Source organism: Dermacentor albipictus, chromosome 7, assembly GCF_038994185.2.
Source record: "Dermacentor albipictus isolate Rhodes 1998 colony chromosome 7, USDA_Dalb.pri_finalv2, whole genome shotgun sequence".
Classification (NCBI taxonomy): domain Eukaryota; kingdom Metazoa; phylum Arthropoda; class Arachnida; order Ixodida; family Ixodidae; genus Dermacentor; species Dermacentor albipictus.
Genome location: NC_091827.1, coordinates 35,570,697 through 35,597,052, shown reverse-complemented (window position 1 = coordinate 35,597,052; position 26,356 = coordinate 35,570,697). Strand labels below are relative to the sequence as shown.

General features: G+C 49.0%; 1 protein-coding gene across 1 annotated transcript in view; it reads left to right on the top strand.

Annotated features, from left to right (window-relative positions):
• The window catches only part of LOC139047814 (uncharacterized), a 205,694-nt gene that overhangs the window by 145,357 nt on the left and 33,981 nt on the right, over positions 1-26,356 (top strand). The window contains exons 3-5 of the mRNA XM_070521948.1: positions 14,665-14,787; positions 14,858-14,926; positions 20,468-20,571. Coding sequence (XP_070378049.1) covers positions 14,665-14,787; positions 14,858-14,926; positions 20,468-20,571 — 296 coding nt within the window. The remainder of the gene's footprint in view (positions 1-14,664; positions 14,788-14,857; positions 14,927-20,467; positions 20,572-26,356) is intronic.

Genomic DNA, 26,356 nt, shown 5'->3' with positions numbered 1-26,356 from the left:
CCTGTATTCGATGAGTTGTCTTTTTTGTGTGCTGTTGGTAATTCATACCGTACCATACCTTGGACACAAGCACAGCATCTGCGATTTTCTATAGTATCCGCTCGCCCACCCCCGTTATTTCGAGATTATTCTTTTCACCAGGTGTGGAAGTTGCGTCCAGGCATTGCATAATTGTTTCACCCACATGCTGGCTCTGCCGTCATGGGCTTACACTAGCTGAGGATTTGTGGGTGTTGACTTGCGGGCATATTTGTCCAGCTATGTGGATCACAATGTGCAATCTGGGGTAGTTCTTGATTCTAGTCTTTCTTTTTTTCTGACGTCGATATGAGCTGACTTATCAGAAAGCGAGAGGCCAGACTAGCCAAGAAAGTCTGCAGTGTTGTCGAGGGCTTGTTGCATCATTTTTTATTTCTGTATAAGATAGCTTTCCCACAGAGTGTAATACACCATAGGCTGTAGTGTTTCTTGTAGTATGCCCGTATTGTTGGTGTGTGTGGGCTAAACGTACCTCCAACTCTCACCTGGAATTTTCTGTCTTTCAGAAGGTTAGTTTAAGTGTTCTACCAGAAATGTTTTTGCACATCGTTCCTCTTATTAGAGCAGCATGAGGTACTGCTGTTAACCCTTTAATGACGAGACATATAAATACCGAGAAAACATGTTTATTGTTCTATCTAAATATGCAAAACGCGTCAAGAGTAAGCATAATCAACAAAAAGAAAAAATATTTTGCAGAAATTTTTCAGCAATAGAGGGAAAACCCCAGGCAGGAAACAGGAAGTGGGCTTCACCCCATTGAAGCCACCTAGCTTTATTTTCAATTTGTATAGACAGCTCTTATCATATATGAACCAGAGGTGCCCATTTCATTTGCTTTACATCAGATGTGCGACACCAATGCAGCTGCATACGTTGCATTGGCCTGTCTCCTCTGAACTTGCTTGCACAAGACAGTGAGTCGCGTGCCAAACTTCTTCTTCCTTGTCCAGTGTTCCTGCTCTAAACCAACAAATGACGCTTGCTGCTTGTCGTTCAGTGTTGGCCGAAGACATTTAGCTAGAAACTTCGTACTCGATACTTAAACTCGACAAGAGAAAAATTCTTTTTTGGTGTGTTGCCTGTAGGCAACACTCGTCAATAAAGGGTTAAAAGCCTCTTCACTCTGTTCATTTTTTCATAAGCGGTATTACACAATGTCCTGCAATAAGGTTTCTGCTGCTTATGGCCCCCTCATATCTGCCAGAAGAGACAACTCTTGAAAAAGGTTTTCTTTGTGCTATGTGTGCGACGTAGTATGAGCATTCATGCCTTGACATTTATACATCTGTAGAACCAGCTTCTTGACAGAGTACTTGCTATACCTGATCATGCTTACTTGTGCAGTGCTGTTGAACAATACATATTGATGCAATGAATATTTACACACTTGAATTATCACGAAAGATGGTTGTTTTACAATTCTGCGCTTTGCTTTCTATTGGTGTTAGATTTTGCATAAGCATGCCCCCCGTGCAATAGCATTTTGAAGTGTAAGGGTTCAATAAAAGGTGATGAACTAAATCTAAGTGCAAGAGCTTTTTTTCGCACCTATGACTCCCATCAAAATGCGACTTCCATGGCTGGCAAATCAATCCCTCGCCTTGTGTTAGCAGCAGAATGCTATAGCCACAGTGGCAGGTGAACAAATTGAAGAACAATATTTCTGTCTATAATTTTTTTCTTGCCTGTATGTAAGTAAAGTTTGGAATAAGTTTGTCATTGCAAAAAAGCCCAGTTTGTGTTCTTTTGTTGAATAAACCACATATTGTGTATAGTTGAAATGCAGAAATTTGTTCTAAAATCCTCAGGTGATATATGTTCTTGCAATTAGCATGGTATTTCATTACTTATAAAGATAGTAATCGCAGCGGATATCGTTATATGGGTTTACACACTAATATATGTGATCACAAACTTATTAGAAACTTGCTAGAAACATGTAAGGCATGAATGTTTCTGCACACTTGATCAGCTGTGAACGTGCAAGAACTGCTTGTACTGGCTGACTTCACTGCACAGTTTGGATTTACTTTTCTTCAGCGTGTCGTTTTATACTGTTTTATCCACACAAGAACAGGGCGTTTGCCTGCTTTTCGCATTGTTGCACGAGTTCTACATAATTGTGCAGGAGGGTACGTTGTCACTGTATTTACTTAATCTACTAGCTGTGCAGTTAGTTACCTTGCAGAGCAAGTGTTCATACAGATGCAGTAAGGATACAAAGTCCGCAACATAGTCAATGTTTATTGGTTTCTGTGCAAGAAAAAAAAAATTCTCCAGAGAAGAGGTGCAACTAAACGTCCATGTAATATTTTATTCAAGCCACGGATTTAATGCTATCGTAGCAAATTCATTACGATAGCCTACACTTTTGCTCTGTCAGATTTAATAAGAGGCAAGATAAGCTTTCAAGATGCATCGGGAAATTCGTGCTTGAAAACCGACAAGAAAATGCAACTGAACGGTACCGCGTTCAGCGCAACGTTGAAACTTCGGGTACTTTGCTATCTTGTCATTTGCCCTTGCCGAGGTTGAAATAATTCAAGTTGCTCCGTAAGCGCGATTTTTGCATGCTACTCAAAACATTGTAGCGACCTCGTCGTCTGCTGGGGATCGAACACCTCCTAGCACTGACAACTCGCAAAGGCGTACGAAGCAAACGTGAAAATGCACTTCATTTGCTGTGCAGAGTGTCAACAAACGCATAGAAATCGGAGAATGCAATCTGCGGTACAAGTTTTTTATTCTCCCTTCGCGTACGTACCGAATTCGACGATCCACGTCTCCGCGTATTGCACTTGTCGATCGAGACGCCATTTTCCAAAACAAACCAGCGAAATAGCTCCTGTGGCAGCTCTCCGCGCAATTTCGACGGAAAATCGCAGCGATCGGTGCGACGGTGCGACTGTGCGACCAACCGGTTGGTCGCAGCCGAAAATCGGGGGGTCGGCACTGCGACTGCGATTTTCATCGCAAACGACGGAAATCGCACTTCCGGTGCGACGAAAATCGCATCATGTGAAACAGGCAAAAGTCGTGTTCACGTGGCGGGTCTCGGGGTCTATAGACAAGAACGGCACCGAGAGCGGCGCTGCTGCGCCGGCTTTGAGAGCGCCGCATGCGGAGCAAAATTCTATTAGCCGGTGGTACCCCTCTCCCATCTCTCGTTCGCGCCGCCTTGATTGCCTCCTGCACTGCGCGCGTTTGGGCACGTTTCGCGCCGCGCGCGGTGTGTGCGCGTGGACATTTCTTTCGAAGGGCGGTGTACAGTCTCTCTCACATTTAGGGGAAAACTCGAAGCGCAGCAGCTCGCGCAGATTCTCGAGGGGCGGGATCTTGAACGGCGTCGTCTGCTACGGCGGCGCACGCTGGCCGCATTGTCGAGAAACGTTCTACTGTCAGGTGCAGGGCGTTGATCACATCGTTACTGCGTGAAAGGAGCCGGTATTCTTTGCTAAGCGTTGCGCGACGCCCACTGATACGCCTCGAATGTAAGTTCATCGCTGCATGGCAGTCATAGACGACGTACTGATTCCATACATTCTTGACGGCCCGTTTCTGGAAGGCGACTATATATTCTAACGCGATAGGACGCCGATCCACACTGCTCGTGCTGTGCAAGAACTGCTAGAAGAGCGCGCAGTCACTCTCTTGGAGCGGCCGCCTCAATCCCCGGGCGCCAACATCATTTAAAATGTCTGGGGCTCGTTGAAAGTATCGCTGGCGCAACATCCCCTCTATCAGTCGCCCGAGGATAGGCTTCGATCCACCATCGTCAGTGACTGAGACGTGCAGCGAATGAACACATCCCTGATCAAGTCATTCTACACTTCACTGCCTTCCAGGATGAGCGCTGTCATCGCTGCCGCTGGGGACATGACGAGATACTAACTGAAGTTCCGAGCGTGACGTGTCCAATTCCCCACCGGCGGGCAGGGTCTGTCTGGTGTAGCGAATGATTATCGAGAAAAATCACTTCCAGCTCATTGTCTGAACCTAAAACGTTCATTTAATCGTGTCCGTTTGTTTCACCGTGTTCGACTCCCATTGTTGAGTGCTTTGTTTTCCTTTCGAGTCAAACAAAGACTGAGCACGTTGCGCGCACATCTTGGTGCGTTTTGTCGCTGCTCATTACGGTAGCACACACAGTGAAGAAATATACGTGCACACGCTCAGTACTCCGGCCCTTCGAAAGAACAAATGAACCATGTTGTCAAAAGAAGTTTGTGGAACTCCATTAGCGCCAATGAAGGATCAGAGTGTGGCGACGCACAACGTTTAGTAAAGAATATCAGCTCAGTTCCCGCAGTACCGATGAAATTGGTGCACTGCCCCTGACAGTACCACGCTTCCCGAAAATGCGGCCAGCGCGCGCCGCCGTAGCAGACGACGCAGATCACGACACCGCCCCTCAAGCGTGTGCGCCTGCTCGAGCTGCTGCCGCCGCACGACTCCATTGCTTGCCGCATCGCGATGCAATACATTCCGAGTTTTCCCCTTAGTGTGAAACAAACTCCACACGCTATATTTGCCTTTAAGAAGATCGGTACGCTTGACGATTATTTTTATATGGCTGCAATGCGGCGAAAGGGCAGCGTCTGCTTAACCATGTAAGGGACGCTGAGCAGGTAATTGGAAACGACATCGTATGTGCCGCCGGAAAAATCGTCAGCACATACGATGCGGCACCTACGAGCTAAAGTCATTTTTGCAGTTTCTCACTTTATGTTTGCTACAAATCCGTGTTGTCTCTGATGGCGACAACGGACTTCTATCGACACTGTGCGGAAATAAACAAGATATATCGCTGCATAGCACAAGTACGACATGCGCACACAACTTTAACTAGTACGTCCCCTACAATATGGAATAGAGGCAGCAATGTAGACAGCTTGGTCATTTTTTAACAGTACTCAAGAGACGGAAGTTGAAAGTATTATTAATCATTCCTGCTTCAGCAATGCCGGCGCGAGCAAGACGCGGGTGTGTGTCGTCCAGTAACCCGATCGATCGGTGCAGTGGTGAAGCGGGAATGAACTCCGGTCATGTTCAATGCATCATGCACATATTCAATTTCTCGGCACGCGTGAACTTCGGCCACTGCTAGCGCATACAACAGACGTGGTTTCCATTCTTAGACAGCGCACACACAAACGAAACACGAGAAGACAGGACAAGCGCTCGTTGAAATTAAAGTTTTTATATGAATAAAAGGATTATGTACCGAGTAATTATTAATTTCACGTGGGTTACATATGGAAACCGTCATACACTCTGGAGTGATCAATGAACGAGCTCGCTTCGTTTGCCTGATGTTTACTTCGCTCGGCGCACCGCAGTAATCCATGTCTGTCGTCTGCTTCTTTCGTACCATTTTCATGTGAATCGGCAGAATTTCACTGGTGGCATCAACCTTTTCATGTTTACATTGCTGTCGTGACAGTTAACAACACAATAATAATTTCCGGTCATCTGAAGAGGCGCCGTCGCAAACAAGAGACGTTTCGCGCGCAGCGCGAACTGAACACGGGCGCGACCGCGAAGGGAAGCGGCGACGGAAACCTACACTAGGGTGGCTAGAATTGGGAGGTGTGAAGACCGCGGCGCCGCCGCCATTGCCGACGGAGGCCCCGCTACGCGTTCCTCCCACTGGGGTCAAATTTGGCGCTTCCGTCGGGGGCGCGGGTAGGGTGGCTAGCGCGGGGGCGACGTGAGCACAGTGGAAGAATAACTTTATTCTTCCACCGTGGCCGTGAGCTTCTCAGTCTCGTAGGCCACGGTGAAGTGCAAAGTAACTCTCGTGGTCGGTATAGTGCAGCTGTATTTTTCTCGCGTTTCCTATTTTTCGATCGCTCCACACCACAGCGAATCTAAGTGGCACAGAATGGGATGGCGTGAAGGTCAGAGTGCGTGAGTGCTTCAGGTCTTGGGGCAAGCTTCGAGCGCACGAGGAGCGTGGGGAGATTAAAATCGTCTCCGACGCGATCCTCCTGCTCTCGAGGCCACTGTCCGGCGGGTCTGGTGTTTCTTCGGCTCTGGCCTCACTCCGAAAGGAACTTCGGATTCTCCTGCAGCGACGCTGGGACGGCTTGAGGGCCACAGCCTGAGCAGAGCTGTGGGAAATGGAAGCGTGGTGCAGCAGAAACGTCCTACGTAAGCATCTTTCAAGGAAGAACACAACTCTCTTTTCCCTAATAGATCCAAGTGATGGTAGCATAGTCGACTCACCAGATGGAGTTCTTGCACTGGCGAGGCAGTTTTACATGACCTTGTGTGCCTCTCCAGCTGTCTTTCCGTTTGCTTCACCAGCTGAGCTGCCACAAGCGTGCGACTCAGCCATAGATGAGGACGAGCTATTTTCGACCTTGAAGTCTATGAAGCGCAATCGCAGTCCAGGATCCGATGGTCTGACAGTCGAATTTTATGTTAAATTTTGAACACTGTTAGTGAAGCCGTTCATATCGCTAGTGAACAGGCTACTCGGTGAAGGGACTCAGCGTCTCAATGAGAGGGGCTAATCACTTTCCTTTGTAAGGACGAGTCGAGGAGCTCCGATCTGAGAGCATGGCGTCCAATCACGCTTCTGAACTGCGATTATAAGCTCATAGCAAAGTGCCTGTGTACGCGACTCACGCCAGTGCTCAGCACTGTTTTGGGTCCATACCGGGCATGTAGTGTCCAGGGGTGCTCTACTCAGCTTCATGGTTTAGCAGTGAGGGACCTTCTCTTGGAGGGAAATACCAGGAAACTTCCCGGTATTCTTTGCTCCTTCGTTCAGGAGAAAGCTTTCGACATCATTAGCCATAGGTACAGGCGCCCAAATCTTTAACTGGCGTGCGCGAGCGGCGACTTTTCGGTGTGTCAGCGCCGTGTGACGGGGCGAGGCTAGAAACAGTCTGAAGCTAAGCGCATGCGGACAAAACCCGCTCAGCTGGGCCAATCGTCGGCTAGGCTGTTTCCAGCCTCGCCCCGTCATACGGCGCTGACGCCCGGAAAAGTCCCCGCTCGCGCACGCCAGTTAGCGATTTGGGCGCCTGTACTTTTCCGTGTTCTGGAAGAGGCTGGTTTTAGTGTGGGTGTTCGGCAGATGGTTCAAGCTTTGTATTCTCGACCGACTTCTGCTGTTGTCATACGGGACCGCGTCTCGGGAAGGGGGGGGGGGGGAGGGCCTCTGTATCCCTCAGCATGTCTATACAACCTCATTCAGCCACTCGAGGACAGGTTCACTCGTGCATTTAACACTACGCGACTGCACGCAAAAGTTGTCAAGAATTTCTTGTTTCTAGCAGCCAATGGGCCACAGATTGACTGCAGGAGGCATTCCGCTGATCTAACAGGATCGGTGTCTAGGTTTTATTGTATAACACGTATTCACTTTTTCCTCAAAAGCATAAATCAGTGTGTCATCCACAACAAAGCCAAGAAGGTTAAGCCCTGCGTTTTGCAAAAATGTGATGTTATGCAATAACTGTTATTTCCAACAAACATGTATTAAGTCGCAAGCGCTTTGTACTTTCTAGAATTTATTCACCACAATGCTGATACATTGCATGAACTTCCTCCATTTAAAGTAATGTTACAATCCCAAATATGACTTATGTGCGGGCGACACATTCAAGGTTATTCCAATGCGCTGGCCTTGGGCGGCAACTCCTATGAACTATATATTCAGTAACGCATAAGCGCGCTAATCTCGGCAAGAGGTGGTCGCAAAAACCGTTGCTGTGTCCGCAGCGTAGTCGATGCTCGCTGTTTCCATGTGGAATGAGAGCAGCGAAACATCATTAAATTCTCTCAGCATCTACAATGTAGAGAAAAAAGTCTGGTCTGATTTAACGCATTCAAACGCAAAAACTAAGCGCTACCAAATCATTTTCCCGCTCGGAGGTATGCAGACGACCCGAGAAACTACGGCGCCCTAAACGGCACCCCGGCCGGCAGCGCCATCACGTGGCAGGAACGCGTTTTGGGGCCAGCTTCCGGAGGCCGGTCTTCACACCTCCCCATTCTAGCCTCCCTACCTACACCACAGAACACCTATACAAACTTAGAGAAGGGAAACTGTACCTTCCACAGTGCTACGGAAATAAGCGTAGCGGTGGCGTCGTGAACTAAAGTATGTGACCACGGGTGGCACTGCACAACAGGAAACGGAAACGGGGTTTTGCACACGCTTTACCAGGTGTTCTGTGGCTTTACTGGGTTTCTGGCTTCTGCGCCTCGATCGTGCTCCCGCCAGTTTAGTTACTGTGTAGCAAACGTAGCGCCTGTATTAAGTGGGCGCTACGTTTGCCACACAGCAACCAAACTGGCGGGAGCACGATCGAGACGCAGAATACATGTAGCGCTGAGTCATATCGAGTTAAGGCACACTCTGAACTGACTTTTAAGGGCATCCCGAGCGGTTTTTCGTTTATTACGCCGCCGTTACGCCGAGTTGTGCCGCCGCGCTCCAGCTGTTGCATTTCGTGTAGGGCTACTGACAAAATGCGGTTTCCAGGTGGCACGATGGCCTCGACTGGAATAAACGCACACGACACCAAAGATTGAGTAAGCCTCAAAATATTTTATTTGCATTTTACAAGTACAACAAAAAGCACACGTCTACGCATCCACACAAAACGCGTTTACATAGTCAAGAACATATGCAAGAAATGGCTCATTAATAAGGGTAGCACAAATGCACAAGAAAGAAGACCTAAGCTACAAAACGTACGGTCGGCTGCTAAGTATAATAATTTCCCTGTCACCGCGTGTCACTTTTATACAACATCTTTACAGCACTACCAGGCCGGGTAGTTTGGCGGAAAGAATGCAACAGCTTACGGCCGTCAGCTGCCTCTGTCATAATTATCCTAATCTCCGCATCAACGTCGTGCAAGTCCGCATACAGGCATCTGTATCTGAACCATATATGTGCCAGCTTAATACATGTGTAGTGAAATTATGACAACCACTGCGTCTTATCAAACGTATTGGTTTTGCAAATGCGCATTACAGCTGACGGAACGACATACTGTAAGTGAAGCACAAGAGAACAAGGACAAAAGGAGGATACAACACTTGAAGAAATGAAGAATTAGTAGGCGTACAGCAAACAAGCGATGACGGAGAACACACAATGATCGGGTGTTCTGTGACATCGCTTTGCGTATTTACGGTGTTATGGAGATCAACAGGCATAAAAACGTACCTTCAAGCGTACTCCCTCAACCTCCGCCGCATTCATCATGATAATCAACACCTAAACAAAGTGAGGTACTATTTTTTGCCAAGAGTAGACCTCTTTACAGCAAGTCTATGTAATGACTCGCAGACGAAACCAACATGCTTTCGAAAATGTTTTACCGCCGTAGTATTCGAACGCCAACGGCCAGGAAACACATCGATGCCAATAGGCTGTCGGCTGTCGGTGGTTCATCAAGTACAAAAACCTTGACGCTATAACTAAAAAGCAGCTTCAACATTCAAATTTTATAAAAAATCAACTGCCTATTTGAGTCAATGCCACGTACAAAAGCGAATGCGGGTTTTCCAGCATGCAAGTACTCAAATCTACGCAACAATACTTGTTATAGACTACGGGCGTAATACGGAAAATCAACAAATGCCGACCAGGCTCCTCACCTGCGCTTGCGCGGTTTCGTACAAGAACATAGGTTACCGCACAGTCAAAAGAGAGATTAGCGAATTAACATTAAATTAAGGGGTTTTACGTGCCATGACCACGATCTCATTATGGGGCGAGCGGTATAGCGGGAGAGTCTTGGCAATTCGGACTAGCTGGGGTTGTTTAACGTGCACCTATATCTAGGTACACGGTTGTTTTCGCACTTCGCCCCCATCGAAATACGGCAAAAGAGAGTTGAAAAAAAAGTGATCTTCAGTGCCACAGGCAACCACCTCGATGCTTGAAATAAGTGCTCTCTAACTCTATCTCTATTTTTCTCAGTGTCACATATATGCATTTACAAACGGAACAGCCCACGCACATTTTTTTTTCCAAGCGGCCACACGAAACATGCACTTGTGACCTTAGGATATACCGTTATCTCCTGATAAAACTGTATCAAGAATATAATATTAAACAACGCCTACTCCTTACGCAATGTAACCATTGCGGCAAAATGCGACCATTGCGGCATTGCGAAAAGCTTAAAGGTACGGACACACTAGCGGCAAGACGAACGCGGCACGCCGCCGGTGGCAAGAACGCCGCACGGCAGAGAGGCCACATCGGTTGTGCGCGCGGCGGCCGCCGCGGAGTCACGTGACAGCGCTGATCTCGCCTTGTCTCGAACTGCGCGAGCATAGGCGCGATATCGCGGTTGTCGCGCGCTTTTTCCTTGCTCGGTTATGGTACGTCCACACTAGCGACAAAAACGCGCGCGACACAACGCGCGCGGCGAGCGGTGCTGTACCGTTGTCAGATGGGAGGAGGACTTGGCACCTTTGAAGGCACCGCGTCCATGAGCATACATATCTCATCAACCCATCATCATCCGATACGTCGACCCCGGTACGGTGCTGTCGCGCGCGGCAAGATTCACGAAAAGCGGCAGCAACGCGCGGCAAACGGGCGAATGGGTGCGAGACCCATTTTTCGCGGCAGACGCGAAACGTCCACCAATCAGAAGCGAGCCGCTTTACGAGCCGCGCTGTTGTGGCGCCACCTGTCGCATAAGCAAAGAATCATAATCTATGGGCTCTGAGACTGAACAGTGACACGCGCGCCGTAAAATCTCAGAGGCCATTTCCAGTCAAGGGGGCTGTTTTTGTTAAGCCTTACCACACCGCCACTGAGGCGTCGACGAAGAATTCGCCTCGCAATGGAGGCGTTTTTGGAAACCGTTCGCGGATATGCGTACCTCTATGATAAATCGAGCGTCCGACAAGGAGCTGCGCGCCAACCGCTGGCACATTATGGACAGCAGTTTGGCATGACAGGTGAGTAATTGGTGAAGGCGGGGAAGCAGAGTGTGCGCCTGGCCCTCAGTGTCCCTGTACGGCACTCAAAACTTTCTCGTCCGCGGTCTGGCACGTCGGCGTCGCACAAGTAAAGAACAAACAAGTATTATAGTGTTCACAGTCACCAGTAGCTCCTCGTCCGTATCCGACATGCCTGAGCGTGGCCGGCAGTGGCGCAAAACAACACAGACACTTCCGATGGAAGACGAAATGGGCAGAACGGACAGCGCGTTGTCGCGAGAAGTATCGAATGGAACGAGACAACGCGGGACTCCACGGGCCGCTGCCGCGTGCCGCAAAACGCGACTGTGGACTTGCCCGCACGCGTCTGCCGCGCGGGCGCTTGCCGCGTGCGGCGTGTCGCGCGCGTTTTTGTCGCTAGTGTGGGCGTACCATTAGCAGACAGCGCACTGATCGCGTTGATTCCTGCAATGGCAGATGCAGACGACGATGTTCTGACAACGATGAGCGTTTTGGTCATTGTGTGTTCTCTGCTGTTGCGACGGCGGCGCGCGCAAAAGGCACGCAGACGAAGCACTAGTGCTGTTTGTTGCGGCTGGCTCGGAGCGCTCGGTCGTCGATCGTGGTTCCGCCGCCGCCGCTGGAAGTCAACTTCGGCAGTAGCCAAGAGGTGGCGCTTAGGAGAAAGCCCGGACGTCTCTCATTGGTTCGCGGCACGCGGCAAGCCGCCGAAAATGGGTCCTGGACCCATCCTCTGCGCGGCAGACCAAACCGGTTCCGCGGCAGGTTTCGCGGCACGCGGCGCGCCGCCGGCGGCGCGCCGCGCGCGTTTTGCCGCTAGTGTGTCTGTACCTTAAGGCAATCAAGCTGGCCGACGATGCCGCCAGGGCTCAAGGGCTCGAAGCCGTCACCTAGGTAGAGAGGCCTAGATCTCACATGTGCTGACCTAAAATAAAGTTTATTTTTCCTCCTCTTCGTAATTTGCCCGCAAAAACAGGTAAAATAACACTTTGTAAGCTGTCTGCTGGGATGACCATGCATCGCATATGCTACAATAAATTGCATATACTAAACGTTACGATTTATAAGCACGGAAAACGTTATCCATAGGATATAGCACGGCGTTTAGATGCGCTGAAGATTCTCAGTTGTGGATAGTTCAGCACACCGGTTACTAAGGTTAGTTACTATACCAAGTGTGTTTAATTCAAATGCCACTTAGTTATTTTTTTTCGTACAGATCCATTCCCCATATCCAGAAACATAGATTAACCAAATCTTCTAATTCTCCCTGGTGGGGAACAGTGTTCGCGTATTGAAGGACCGTTATTAAAGTTTTATTGCAAGTTTTCATAATTTCGACTGTCACTTTCAAACGTCAAGCTGGGTATTTGCAAACTCCCATATATACTATAGTGGGCACGACCCACTGACTCAATACCACCAACAACCACGTCAGCTTGTCGAGTTTGATTATCCTTTTAAAAAATGCGTCTCTCCTAAAGGTAAACCCGATTCATGCCAAACTGTCCTCACTGGGTTGCGTCATTTCGACGGGGGTGCAAGAAACCAACAGGGCCGTTTTCCGTCAGCACGAGCGAGCACCTGCAGACAGGCACGCGAAAGCGTTCTGTTTGGGCCCTTACTGTCCGGCAGTGGTCACGCAGCTCGGCGGGCCTTCGCTCTGGTCCCGTGCCCAGTCCTACCACCCGGTCTCGTCGGCTATCGTCCTTGCAGTCTTGCCCTCTCGGCGCAGAATTTCGGCTGCCGCCCACCGGGACACGTCAGCGTGAGCCCCGGTGGCTCTCACGGTGGGTCCTTTCTTTATGGAGACGATCCTTTTGCAGGCCCTGTTCTCGGCTTCTTGACCCGTGGGCGCTGATAAGCCGATATGCCAAGGGAACTCCGACGCGTCTCTCAAGCGACAGCTGCTTAGCAACGCATCGCTGATCGTACAAAACACGCGTCACGTATCAGAACTTCGGCTCCGTTCGGCTCGCGAGGTTACGAAATTAGCGGACTCACAATAACGTAGAGTTTGTCCCGTTTTAAAAAAGCATGTCCACCATTTGGAACCTTGCGCATGAAATCACACGCCATGAAGATAAGATCGCTTTAGAAGCTATTCGTTTTGCATGTCTGCGCCACAGTAGAGACTTTCCTCTTATCCCGATATCTAGTGCACACAGCGTCTTAAGTTCCTTGACAACTGCGTAGCTAATATGCAATGCTGCCCATCTTCGTAGTGCAAGCAGAGAAGCTGATACTCCACTGACTATAAATTTCCAGCCTTTCAAGTATCGCGCCGACGTTACGCCTGCAGCTATTTGGTCTAAATGTGGCATAGCTCAGCGACATGATAGTGTAGTGCGAGAAACCGGGAAACAACGATTCTAAGGGACAGACAGAAGCGAAGACGGCGCTACATCTTCTCTTCATCTCGCATGTTCTCACACCTTCTCTTCTGTCTGTCTCTTAGAATCTTCTCCGGTTTTTTAGCGCTATAATAGGGAGTTTTAGAATAGGGGCCCCAATATTTTGGGGCCCCAAACAGCTTTGCGGGTGTTAGCGTTGGGGCACGCAGTAGTGAACAGCTTTAGAATAGGGCTTTTCGTTTGCGGATAGCGTCTTGCGCTGACAGCGCCACTACGGCGTCTAACAAAAACGATTAAACATAAATAAATGGAATATTCCATTTTATGATATGAATAGTAATTTTGACTTGCGTGTATTTGCGTTTAATTACAATTTAGAGGTTATTCTTCAAGCAGCAAACAATTAGTTGTTCTTAGTATTGAGCAACAAAACCAACTTTACGTGCCTTCACCAGCCAAGCTTAGCCGTGTTAGGCCTACGAGCCTTAAAATCCACACACAAATTCGGAATCAGCGGCGTCTAATGAATCAATCTTCATAACATACGCTAGTTGAAAAAAAGCGATAACTGCAGTCACTTCTCCTAGCTTGCGAACTTCACGCGTTACCGCGAATCGAACTCAGTTTGGTGCTACGTCAGAGCCGCCATGTTTGTTGACGCAAAGCTTTTGGGAACGCTATTTGAGCTCCCGCTACATCGGTGAAATAGCGTTCCCAACGCAAAACCCAAACGCAGTTTGCGTCTCGCGCATGCGCAGTGGCTTCGACGCTATTTCTTTGGGGCCCCAAAACGTTTGGGGCCCCTATTCTAAAACTCTCTAATATCGTGTCGTTCAGCAAACATCAACTCGCCCAAGAAAAAAGTTATTGTATAGCGTCGCTCCTTCGCTCCATTGAATGTTGGAAATAAATTGTCCCGACGTAAGCATGTTTGTCCCGGAAACGACTTACGCTGGGGTGAAAGACATCAAAAGCAGGATTTTTCAAATTCGCCAAAGGTGATTACAGCGACGTGTCTTCCCCAAAGCATGGTCCTTGTCCGCACGAATTACATTCGTTAGAAAGATGATGCGATGTGCCACCGTCTATTTCGTGCAAACGCGGCTAATCTCGCATGTGTAGTGCATGTTCTACATCCCATCACCGACTACATATCGTCCCCATCTCATCTCGCTTCGGATTCGTTTCCAGCGTATGCTACAAAAAAGTACGCACGCACCGCGGCCATCACAGCTAAGGCATGCAACCGCTTGGCTAAAAGTTTGCACGCGGTGTCCCTAACACATTGCGGGTTATCAGTAACGCACTTTTTGCGCAGCACTCCGTTGTTGATCATCTGTCGGAAATCGACGTCGCCTGACCACGGGCTGTCGACTAATTTCACAGCCTCGCCCACTCTTCGTCACCCAACGAACGTCCGTCCAAGAACGCTAAACAATGGGTAGGTTAATGTTACGTCGATTTACACGGACTATACCATCTCTGAGCTGCCCGCTTCTTTTGGTTTCCAGAAGATTCGTCTGGGTTCGAGTCGTCCCCGTCTGCTATGTCAAGCACTGTGGAAGGTGCAGTGATGTCGGGTAGGCGTGACTTTCATTTCGGCAACTGGAATTACGTTCAGAAAGAACTGTGATATGAGTAGCTGATGGTTATCTCACGTAATCGTTATCTCACCTAATCGTTTTGCGAAAACCCGCAACGTGGACAGGAGTAATCAAGGGAAAATGAGACATCCACCTAATCCTACCGATGACTACGAAGGAAACCCAAACGGTTTCCTCGAAAGAAAAGCCTCAGAATTGAAGGAAACTTCGTCCTGGTCCGGGACTCGAGCCCGGGACTATCGCCATTCCGGGGCAGCCGCGCTACCGTCTGAGCTATCCATGCCGCTAGCAGATAGCAGGCCGTAGTCGAATTTGACAACAAATTGAACCAAAGGCAAGGGTTTACGTACACGCTCGGCGGAAACCCGCAAGGTGGAGAGAAGTAAGGGAAAATGAGATATCCACCTAATCGTAGCAATTGCTACACAGGAAACCAAATTGCTACAAAGGTTTCCATCATAGCAATTGCTACGATTAAGTAAATGTCTCATTTTCCCTTAACTGATCGTTATCTGTATCGACATACGTGCCTGGTGACACGTGGCGAACCATATCCGAACCGGATATCATTTAAGATTGCATTACACCATGACGTTATCGAAACCGCGCAGTCAGTCATGGGGAATGCCATATATAGTAAAGCGCTTCGGAATAATCTTGACCGCCTGTTGGCTCTTCACCGTGCGCCGAATTCTCTTGACCTTCAGGTCCCTCACGTTTCGTTCACATCGCAAAGTGATCGCCACGACAGGGAGCCGAACGCGCGACCTCGCGCTCAGCAGCAGGTCGCCATAGCAACTCGGCAACCTTGGCAGGCGCGGACAAGATTAGCGCTGAGTCTGACAAAGCCAACTGTTCGCACCTAATGGATATCGATCAGGGTTAGCCATCTCGGATAGGCTGGCCGACGTTTTCATGCAAACGCCATCCTCGACAGAAGCGGCCCTGTCATTCTTGCCGTGCTACTTTTATGAGCCAGGTGGAACGTCGTCACGTGGTGTCGCTGGAAATCTGCAAAAGGTGGCACTGAATGCGGCCCAGCTGTCCAGAACCTCCACTTCATTATCTTCTGTGCCATGCAACATCATTCCACTATGTGGAGTCTAGATCAGTCTCTTTGTCAGTGTCAGTTATGTCGTTTGTCAATAATCACAGGGCAGCCACTGAGAAGTACAGGTTTACATTACGAAAGTACTGCCAGCCTATCTAAGACATTTCGCCCTGCCTAATGCGTTTTCAATTTGTTTTTATTTATATTAGTCTTCATAGCGTGCTCTCATATGGCGACAGCTCCATCAATTATTATATTTTTATTTAAGGGTGAAGCCTTCTTACCATAAATTCGGTTCGATATGCAACGTATCGAGATGTTGATACATGCACACTCCATCCCTTGCAACTGAATTATTTCTCCTCCGTTTTCATTCAGGCATTGAATTCAGCGAGATGTCGAGTAAGTATAGGAGCTTGTTTATTTATTCGTTTATTTTTGCCGATAACACCACCGGGCTGGTTATCGTAAAGAACAAAAATAGAAAGAAAGCTGGTTCTCAATCACCAAACAACGCAGATTAGAGCACAAATCACGGACAGCCATACAAGCATTGAGTGATATTTTCCAAGTGTAACTACAGGATGTCGCCAGAGGCATCGAGTTTCGTATTGCGATTCCTAGAGAGAGCAGTCACAATGCTTTACCATATTTTTTTTGTCTGCAGAGCATGCAAATTCTTTCATAAACATTGACGCGAATTTCTGACCCGAAAGGGAGCTACTGAGCTCTGTTCTTTCTGAGAAATCCTTAGTGAGGAATTCACTGGTTTTCTAGCAAGGGTTGAATATGAACTGCTATTTCACATTCGGGTCCACTTTCGTCATTACTCTTCCAGTATAGCCTAGCGGTGAAAAACGTTTCACCAGACATGTCAACCGTAAGTGCTTTGATTCTACTTAGTATATTGGAAAGGATACGTATGTATCGCTTGTGTAGGAAATTATGTAGGTCTAATGAGACTTTATCTGCGCAGGGGGTTTATTAAGACCCGCCACTAGACGCATTGATACTCGGCAGGAATAAATACTTACACAAACAAATCATCACGTACAAATTACGGCACTTCGTACCGATCAAATGACCTCCGTGTTAAAGCAGCGAATCTTCAACATTTCAAAGACTAAATCCTTATTGTTGAGCTTCCTGCTTCATAACTTAAACAGTAACGACCCACCTGTCTGGCTGTCATTGACTGCACGCTTGATATGTCCCTACGTGCTGCGATTGTTGGTTGCGCACTTTCTCCCTGATAATTATTGTCACTGGTTCAATAGGCAAAAGCGTTGGTATTTGTAATTGAAATGTGCACTTTCGATTGCAATCGACCTTCCTATTCCCTGCTGCATTCCGTGAAGTAAGAACAGTAACGTTGTTGCGGCTCGGCCAGTCGTTCAACGCTCACCCCAGAAGAAAGCTGTGTATATCTTTACTGTGTGGTGTGTGTCGAGCTGTTCAATACATCATTTCAAACGCCTGCCTTTTCATCAAGAAAAACATGGTGTTGGAATAATTTATCTTGCTCAAAATTGCGTACTTTCTCACTATATTGTCGTTCTGAAATACCGTATCCTTTCTCTCCCCTCCTTTCTTTACCATTTTTTTAGCTGTGGATCCTGGGTAAGCCGTAATACGGAGTTGTCGCAAGTGTATTGCGTGACCTGCCTATGCGAGTTGCCCTAGTGACGTTGTTTTACCAGAGACTTGTGCAATCGTACAGTCATTACTGATCGGGCAGTTACCATATCAGGACTCTTGCACCGTCCGCGCACAGCGAGGTCGCTTGCCGTTTCCGGATCCTAAACGCTCCATCAATACGGCTATAGCGTGCCATCCCTAAACATCTACGTAGTAGCTCCGATAATCCCAAATGTATTGCTGATGTATTTTTTTTTCAAATTTTGGAACGTAAAACGCCGTGAATATTACGTGACACCTTGCTCGGCACGTGTGTCTCTTAAACCAACTTATGCATATATTGGCTCTACATTGCATAACGTTAGCTCAGCTATCCTTTAACGTTAGCCCTCCTTTCGATGCTACATGGGGACGATCATGTACGAGCGTATCCCTTGTCTAGTGTAATGCGGATTTAGCTGTTCAGGAGGCTTATTAAGTCCCACCACTAGACGCATTGACATTTGCAAGGAATAAATACTATACCTCTCCCTTACTAAGAGAGAGTCAGTGCTCGAAGACGCCGCCAGGTAGCAGCAGTCGCACGCCGTGTAGAGCGGAATCGCCTATCAAAACACCCTTGAATGAACAAGAGCAGGAGCAAGGTGAAAAATACGGTGGTTCTTACTAAACAGAAAGAGGTAACCAGTGGTTTCCATGGGCCTGTGAAGGCCCCCTGACACCTGCTGAGCATTCCAAGCACTAACTCGTTGCGGCCGAGCTAATGTGGAAATAATGCAAAAAATGAACAGAAAAAGATAAACACGAAGAACCAGGGCATTCTAATCCCAGCCGCGGCGGCCGCATTTCGATGGAGGCGAAATGCAAGAACACCCGTGTCTCTTCCATGGGGGGCACGTTAAAGAAATCGAGGGGGTCAAAATTATTCCACGTATTCTCATAATCATGTCACCATTTTGGCACGTAAAACCCCATAATATAATTTTGTAAGTGTTCCAGAGCAATCCATTTCACTTATTTCAAATAAATACCATCTGCGTGGCCCGGTCGAGCCAGACAAACGATTTCTCCTTTCACACAGACAGCGCTCGGTTGGATGCATGGTTCCAGGTCATGGAGGAAGGAAAAAGGATACAAAGGAGCTTCGTCTCCCAATATTAAAGCCTATAGTCATAAAATATATAATGTCATAGATCATGGAAACCATTATCATCAACGACAGCTAGGCGCGAAAGGCGCGTGAGCTATGGAACGACTGGCTAAGGTCGTAGCCGTCTAAAGGAATAGTAAGTTCTCGGTCCTCAATAAGAAGCCGTCAATAAGCTCCCCGCACGGGTCATATGGTTGAGACAGAGGGCCAAATGGTAAGAGTAACACTTTAATTTCTGTAGATTGCGTTCGTTATTTGCTATATACGTACTAATTGGTGTACTCTGAAATGTTGCTACTCAAACGCACGGAGGTGACAACCAGTCAAGGTGCCTGATCGGCAAGTAATTTTCTTTTCTGCGACAGCAATTGTATGGACACTTCGGGCGCATTTCTGCCGTCGCCGTGATGTTCCGTATAAATTCGAAGGGCGATAAAATCGTAGCCGCGCGCCCCATTCTGTATGTGCGAGTGAAAGCGCGCGAGGGTGAGCCGGCAAACGCGGCTGAGTCTCGCGTGTGCGAGCGAGGAAGGGCGAACCGGATAAAGACCCTTAAACTTAGTGAAGTGGCGAAACTCTCCTCCTCCGCCTTCCCTCCTCCTCGTTTCCCCTCGTGGCGCCGCCTACATTGCTCGAGCGTAGCAACGGCGCCAACATGCGCTCCTTGCCACTCCGTAGACGCTTCTCGAGCAAAAATGGCGCTGATGAACGGCGTGAGGGCCCACGTGATGCTATTAGGCCAATAGCGCCGCGGCGCGGCTTCGGCCAGAGTGCGCGAGGAGGAGGCGGCTTTGTTCAAAGCGTGGCACTACTTTATGAAGCTGAAGGGTCTTTAGGACCGGAAGTGTGCCGTCTCCAGTCGCAGGCGAGTCATGAGGGAGAGGCGAGAGAGGGTGGGGGAGGGCGCTCTTTTTCGCCGGATGCTGCTCACAGCACAGCCATGCCGACACCGTATCTCAAAAGCGAGCTGCGCCGTGGTCGAAGTGCGCTCCCGCGCGGGCCTACCTTCAAAGCGGTCTGCAAGGTTTGCAGAGTGCGCGTAGTGCCGGTAGCTTCGTATGTGCTGTGCTTTCGACATTTCGTTCGCGTTGAAGCGAGAGATGCATGACGGTGGATTCATCCGCTGCTGCTGCCGCGATTCCTCACTCCAACATTCTGACCGTGATTTTCCGCACTCATAGAGCTAGGTGGGTTCATCACTTACCTGTGCGCGCATGACACGATGCTTGCTAATTTAGTTAAAACACGTTGGTGAGCTAGCTGGTTGAAATACATGATAGCATGTGTAAGCGACTGAACGAGGACGTAAAAAGAAACAGACACTCTCTGTGTGTCTGTCCCTTTCTGCGTCCTCGTTCATTCCCGATTACGCATCATATCATTGTTAATTTAGTTAGTCAGCGAATGTTTACAAGTTTATACGCCTGATAAAACTACCATCCTTACTTCGCGCAGCTATTGACTAATTTGCTATCGCAATCCGTGCTTCGCCTTTCGGGCGAAAGTGCAACATTTTTTACCCCTGTATTTTAATTGATGCACGAATAAATTTGATTCATCGATTTATTTATTTTTTATTTATTATTGATTGAAAGGGGCATTACTTCTTACCTTACCACAATGATCTCCTGCCAAAGCGTGAAACTGTTTATTTGAACACGTGCGAAATACCTTCCAGGGAGGACGACTACCGGGACATAGGTGCGGCTTTTGGACTCTGCCTGCTGTTCCTGGGGATAGTCGCCCTGGTTTACATCCTCCTCGTTGGATCGAATGATTCCGGTAAGGACAGACATTATGGATGAGTCGACTCTTTCCTTTCACAAAACGAAATAAATTAAATTTACTAACTTTTTCTAAAGCAAGCGTATCGAAGGCTTCTAAGAAGCTGTAATAGAGAGTTTGACGGAAGCCCGTCTGTTCGGGATGAGACGTGACAAAGAAAGACGTACACTGTCGAAGCAAAACTTATCTGAATGTAAAGAATGGAAGCTCGTTTCTTCGAACGGCCAATGCCGGCTTGGAAAGGGTTCAAGTCGGCAGTGCCCAAAGTTGCTCCAAACAAACGGTGCTCCACGGCATTCACGAACCCAGGGGGGTAACCACTTGACGAAAGATCGTTCCGGATTATCTGCACGTCTGAATTTGAGTCTTCAAAAAATAAATTAAATTATAGGGCTTTACGTGCCAAAACCACTTTCTGATTTATGAGGCACGCCGTAGTGAAGGACTCCGGAAATTCCGACCACCTCGGGTTCTTTAACGGGCACCTAAATCTAAGTACACGGGTGTTTTCGAATTTCACCCCCAGTGAAATGCGGCCGCCGTGGCCGGGATTCGATCCCGCGACCTCTTGCTCAGCAGCCCAACACCAACGCCACTGAGCAACCACGGCGGGTTGAATTCGACTCTTCAGGTTTCATGCAAATGCGGCTCGCACGGCCACACAGGGAGGCAACTACTGACCTCTCGTGAGCTTCAGGTTGCGCAGACAAGTACAAGTACCGGTCAGTGTGTGTACTCTTTATGAAAATGTTGAAGCAAGCGCACCACAGCTTTTTTTCACCAATACGTTCAAAAAAGGCAGTTTCTGGTCCGTCTCCATCTCAACCGTGAACTGAATGGAATCTGCTTGATTGTTTAGATGCCTGGTGAAAGCTTCCAAAGCGCAGCACTTGATTAGGCAAAAACAATCGTTAACCTAGCGTAGAAAAATTCTTGTCGATGGGCTGAAAGAAGCGAGCGCACGACTTTCCAGCCATGCCATGGTCAGGTTCCCAGCGGTCACCTCGACTGAGGCAACCATTGGTGCGCTGTGCATTTGCTATTAGACGTTCTTATCGAAACAGCAGTATGTCTGAGGAGACTCTTCAAGTCGGGGACATCAAATGGCGACCGTTCTGGTAGAGCCGGATCTGCGTCGAGAGCAGCAGCAAACTTCCACGGCCATGTCAGTGTGAGTGGAAGTAAACAGACACACAACGTCAAACGAAACCATCACCTCGTCGTCGTCGTCGAGGACAAGATCCCAAACTTTTTCAACGAAATCGGTGGAGTTGCGCAAATACGTTGTGCCTTATCCGACTGGAGAGGACCAAATTCTGTGCAGAAAGCTGGATACCTTTCACAGGGGGGAACGCGTAAATTCTAGTATAAGTCGCAAAGGGACATCAGGTTTGTGAATCTTTGGTAAGCCATAAAGTGCAGGGGGCGCACCATTATAGCAAAGAATATAATAGCAGAGGGAGTTGTGCTTGGGAGAAACAAAGTGAAACACCTCCGCTAGGAGTTTTAGTAGTTCTCTCTGTATCTTCAAGGTAGGGTCCCGGGTGAGCCGGACATGTGTTTTGATCGTCAAGCAGGTCCAGCATTTTTCATTTTTTCTTTTCTACATGGCTGTATGAAGGAGAACTGTGGCATTCCCCTTTTCAGCAGAGAGAATGGCGATCTCAGAGTTATCATAAAGCCTCTAGACTGATGAACTTGGATGACCGTGTGCTCCACAGTGCAAACCACCTTTCTCATGTCCAGGGCAGGACCAACATTGAAGTTCCGGCCTAGCTCAAGAACGGAGGCCTCAGAAAGATCAAGTCTGTGCGAAGACAGATTATGTACCACCGCAGTCATGCCGTGTAGACGATGGGGTTTGGATGTGTCCGAGAGTCTGTGAAGTTTGACTTCGTGCGTAAACTCGGCATGGCGCACCCGTATATTGGCCTCATGATTTGCGTGCAGCTGGATGCCAGCAAAGTGGTCCGCACAGCGGAACTCAAGGCGACATCGGGCAAAAACGTCTCGTTTTCAAGTTTCTGAACTGTGTTCCGGCAGTCCAGTATCCTTGCTTGCAGCAACAGCCTTTCTGCCTTTGCGACGACGCTCAGGCCAAACTCGGAAGGTACAGGCTGGTTCAGTCGCAGAGAACGAGGGATGAGTCCCTTCCTTTTGCAAGCCCGGTTAAAGTGAAGGTGTCCATTAAAAGCTGCCACTCGCGTTTTCAGGGAAACAAAACGGCGAATGTCGGTGGTTACAGCTTTCCTGCAACGTATAATCCTGGTCTGTATGAGTGTCACATGAGGCTTCATGGCAATGACATGTGCTTCGACAAGGCCGACCCTAGTGGACAGCCATCTCAATTCGGCATCAATAAACACCCGCCAACGCTTGCTTAAGCGGAAGTAACTTATGCCGAATGTCTTTTTAGCCGAATTCTATTCGCTGCAATGGCCAGTGTGCAAGTGTCGGGAGTGGCAAGGGGCAACGCATTTACGTCACCGGATGAGAATGAAGAGGATGCGTATGATCCCAACGGCACTCGCTCACTTGGCTTCCGGCGTGAACGAATATCTGCTGCACTACAATGGGTCTTGAGACAGATGACTGGCTTTCCTGCAACAACTAGCAGGGTATTTTTTGGTATCTTTTGCGGCCCATTACCTTACCTTAAATGTCATACTTGGTTTTTCTCTACCATAATACTCTTCAGGCTGTGGCGCCACGCACAAGTACATCAGCAGTATCACACACTACTGATTGTAGCCGAGGGCCATCTATGTTGCCAGGTCACATGATCTGCCGTCGGGAGCGCTACTTCCGCCCAATACTCCGGTAGCTCGCGAAGCACGCAAAGACTCGAAGAGTGTGTGTCGGGCGTGACAACAGAGGTGCTGAGAGCATGGAGTAACCTAGAACATCAGATGGGATAAATGTGTCCATTGATGATGATGATGACGTTTATCGCTATCTCTATTGAAACAAGGCTTGGACAAATGGTCCCGTAGCATGCTTGATTTCATCAGGCTTTACTTCATCTCTCGCTATCTAACCTTTTTGTCTATAACTGATCTCGATATTAAATTACCAGCCTTTGCCCTGACTGTAATAGAGTGATCTTTTTGGGTGACCCAAAACCCAAAAAGATCACGTTCTCGTGAAGCCTGCGGCAAAAAGGACGTTTCACGTCCGCCGCCAAGGTCTGTGAGTGGTGGCGCTTGCTAACACTCCCACGGTTCTATTAGTACACATAAATACCCTAGAAAGTGGATGGGGAAACGCCGCCGCGGTAGTCCAATTGGTAGAGCATCGCACGCGAAATGCGAAGGTTGTGGGTTCGGTTCCCACCTGCGGCAAGTTGTTTTTTCATCCACTTTAATTTCCATTATTTATCGGTACTTTATTTCATTTATTAAGCACAGTTAATTTCCCCTATGTTGTCCTTGGTGTCAGTGTTTGTTGGCTTCGCATGATATGGCTAATAAAAATCAGACCCCTCGGTTAACCCCCTTCTTTCTCGTTTATATATATATATATATATAAACGAGAAGAAAGGGGGTTACTGATGGGTGCCATTTTTATTAGTCATATCATGAGAAGCCAACAGACACTGCCACCAAGAACAACATAGGGAAAACTACTTGTGCTTAATAAATGCAATATACGATAAAGTACGGGAAACGAAAGTGGATAAAGAAACAACTTGCTGCTGGTGGGGAACGATCCCACAGCCTTTGCATAAGGTTGTGTGATCGCTCCCCACCTGCGGGGTAGTTAAATTCTATTGACACGTGTACTTATCTTTATCGGGCGACCACGTTTCGCCGCTTGACAACTGTAATCGCACAGCGAGGGACGCGCTTGAATGTATCCGATGTTTCTGGAAAGTTATCGATGCTTCTACCCGGCTGTCTGTTGTCTCCGAACCTTGTGTTATCTGATTTCATCGCGTAACGCGAATGGTGTAGAACTTTGTGGAAGGCACACGGGTCCGAACGATTAATCTGGAACATTCGACGACTGCTCTATAAAAGCCGACGCGCTTGAACCGCTGATCAGATTTTCGACGATCGCCGACTGTGTTCGCCGCTATCGTTGTGCTTTAAGTGTAGCCTGTTTTGTGGGCACAGGTTCGCCCAATAAAAGCTAGTTTTGCCTTTCACAGTACTGCTACTGTGTTCTCTCTTCACCGTCACTACCACGTGACATCTGGTGGAGGTGCTAGTGCGTTCATGTACCGAACGCCCCCGCAAAGCCGCGATCCAAGCCCGAAGCCCGAGGACCAAACTAACATCGCCGAAGACCAGCGTGCTAGCCGCAGACTGCAAGGACTGCCCCCAGAGCACGGACTTCTACCTGAGTCGACAAAGAAGATCGTGGTCAAAACAACTCCAATGGCTGCCCCAGCGTCCCCCGTTATCCTACAGCAACCTCGGGACCCACCAACTTTCCATGGAGCAGCAACTGAGGACCCGGAATACTGGCTGGAGACGTACGAGCGAATCGCGACTTTCAACAACTGGGACTCCGACGACAAGTTGCGGCACGTATACTTCGCCCTAGAAGACGCCGCCAGAACGTGGTTCGAGAACAGGGAGTCGACACTGACAACATGGGACCTGTTCCGTACCGGCTTCATGCGCACCTTCACAAGCGTCGTGCGCAAGGAAAGGGCCGAAGCCATGCTGGACGCCCGAGTGCAACTACCGAGCGAGAACGTTGCCATATTCACGGAGGAAATGAAGCGACTCTTCCGCCACGCCGACCCGGATATGCCCGAGGAGAAGAAAGTCCGCCTTCTCATGCGTGGTGTGAAGGAAGAACTTTTCGGCGCAATGGTACGAATCCCACCGAAGACCGTAGAAGAGTTCCTTCGCGAGGCAACCAGCATCGAAAAGACACTCGAGATGCGAAACCGGCAATTCGACCGCCGCACGAACGCGACAAACTACGCCGGACTTCAGTCACTGGCCACCGACGACCTGCGCGAGACTATCCGAGCTGTCGTGCGGGAGGAGCTACAAAAGCTGTTCCCATCATCACTGCCTCAGGTGGCTTCGATTGCCGATGTCGTGCGTGAGGAACTCCAACAACAACTTGGAGTAGCCCCTGAATCGCCGCAGCCTGAGCCGCAAGCAATGACCTACGCCGCCGTCGCACGCCGTCAAGGCCCCCCTCGGCGACCGCGCCAGGGCCCTGTCACGCCACAGTTTCGTCGTCCGCCGCCGCCGCCGCCAGCACGACCACCCGTCGCCCAGCGCACCTACGCGAGGAAGACGGACATCTGGCGTGCTCCTGACCACCGCCCGCTCTGCTACCACTGCGGAGAAGCGGGTCACGTATACCGACGATGTCCGTACCGGGAGATGGGACTGCGAGGTTTCGCCGTCAACGCGCCGCGTCCACAGCTTGGCGAGCGCCCACGTGACATCGCCGATTACCTCGCCGCTACTCAGTGGAGCCCTCGACGGCCGTCCCGTTCGCCATCACCAGGTCGCTACCTGTCGCCGCAGCGCCGACCATACACTGGCCCAGCCCGGGGCCGGTCAGCGAGCCCATATCCGGAAAACTAAAAGCAGCAACCGATGGAGGTGCGGTTGCTGTTCGTCGAACTGACGAAGATCCTCCGCCGCCGACGAAGACGACGACGAAACGATCTCGACGACATAACAACGACACGCCGCCGTCCCGACGAAGTCAGGAAGGCAAGACTACACCGACGAACGACGACTCGACGACGCGACGTTCCAACTTCAGTTCAACACGACGCAGCCGTGATCCGACGCCACGACCTAAC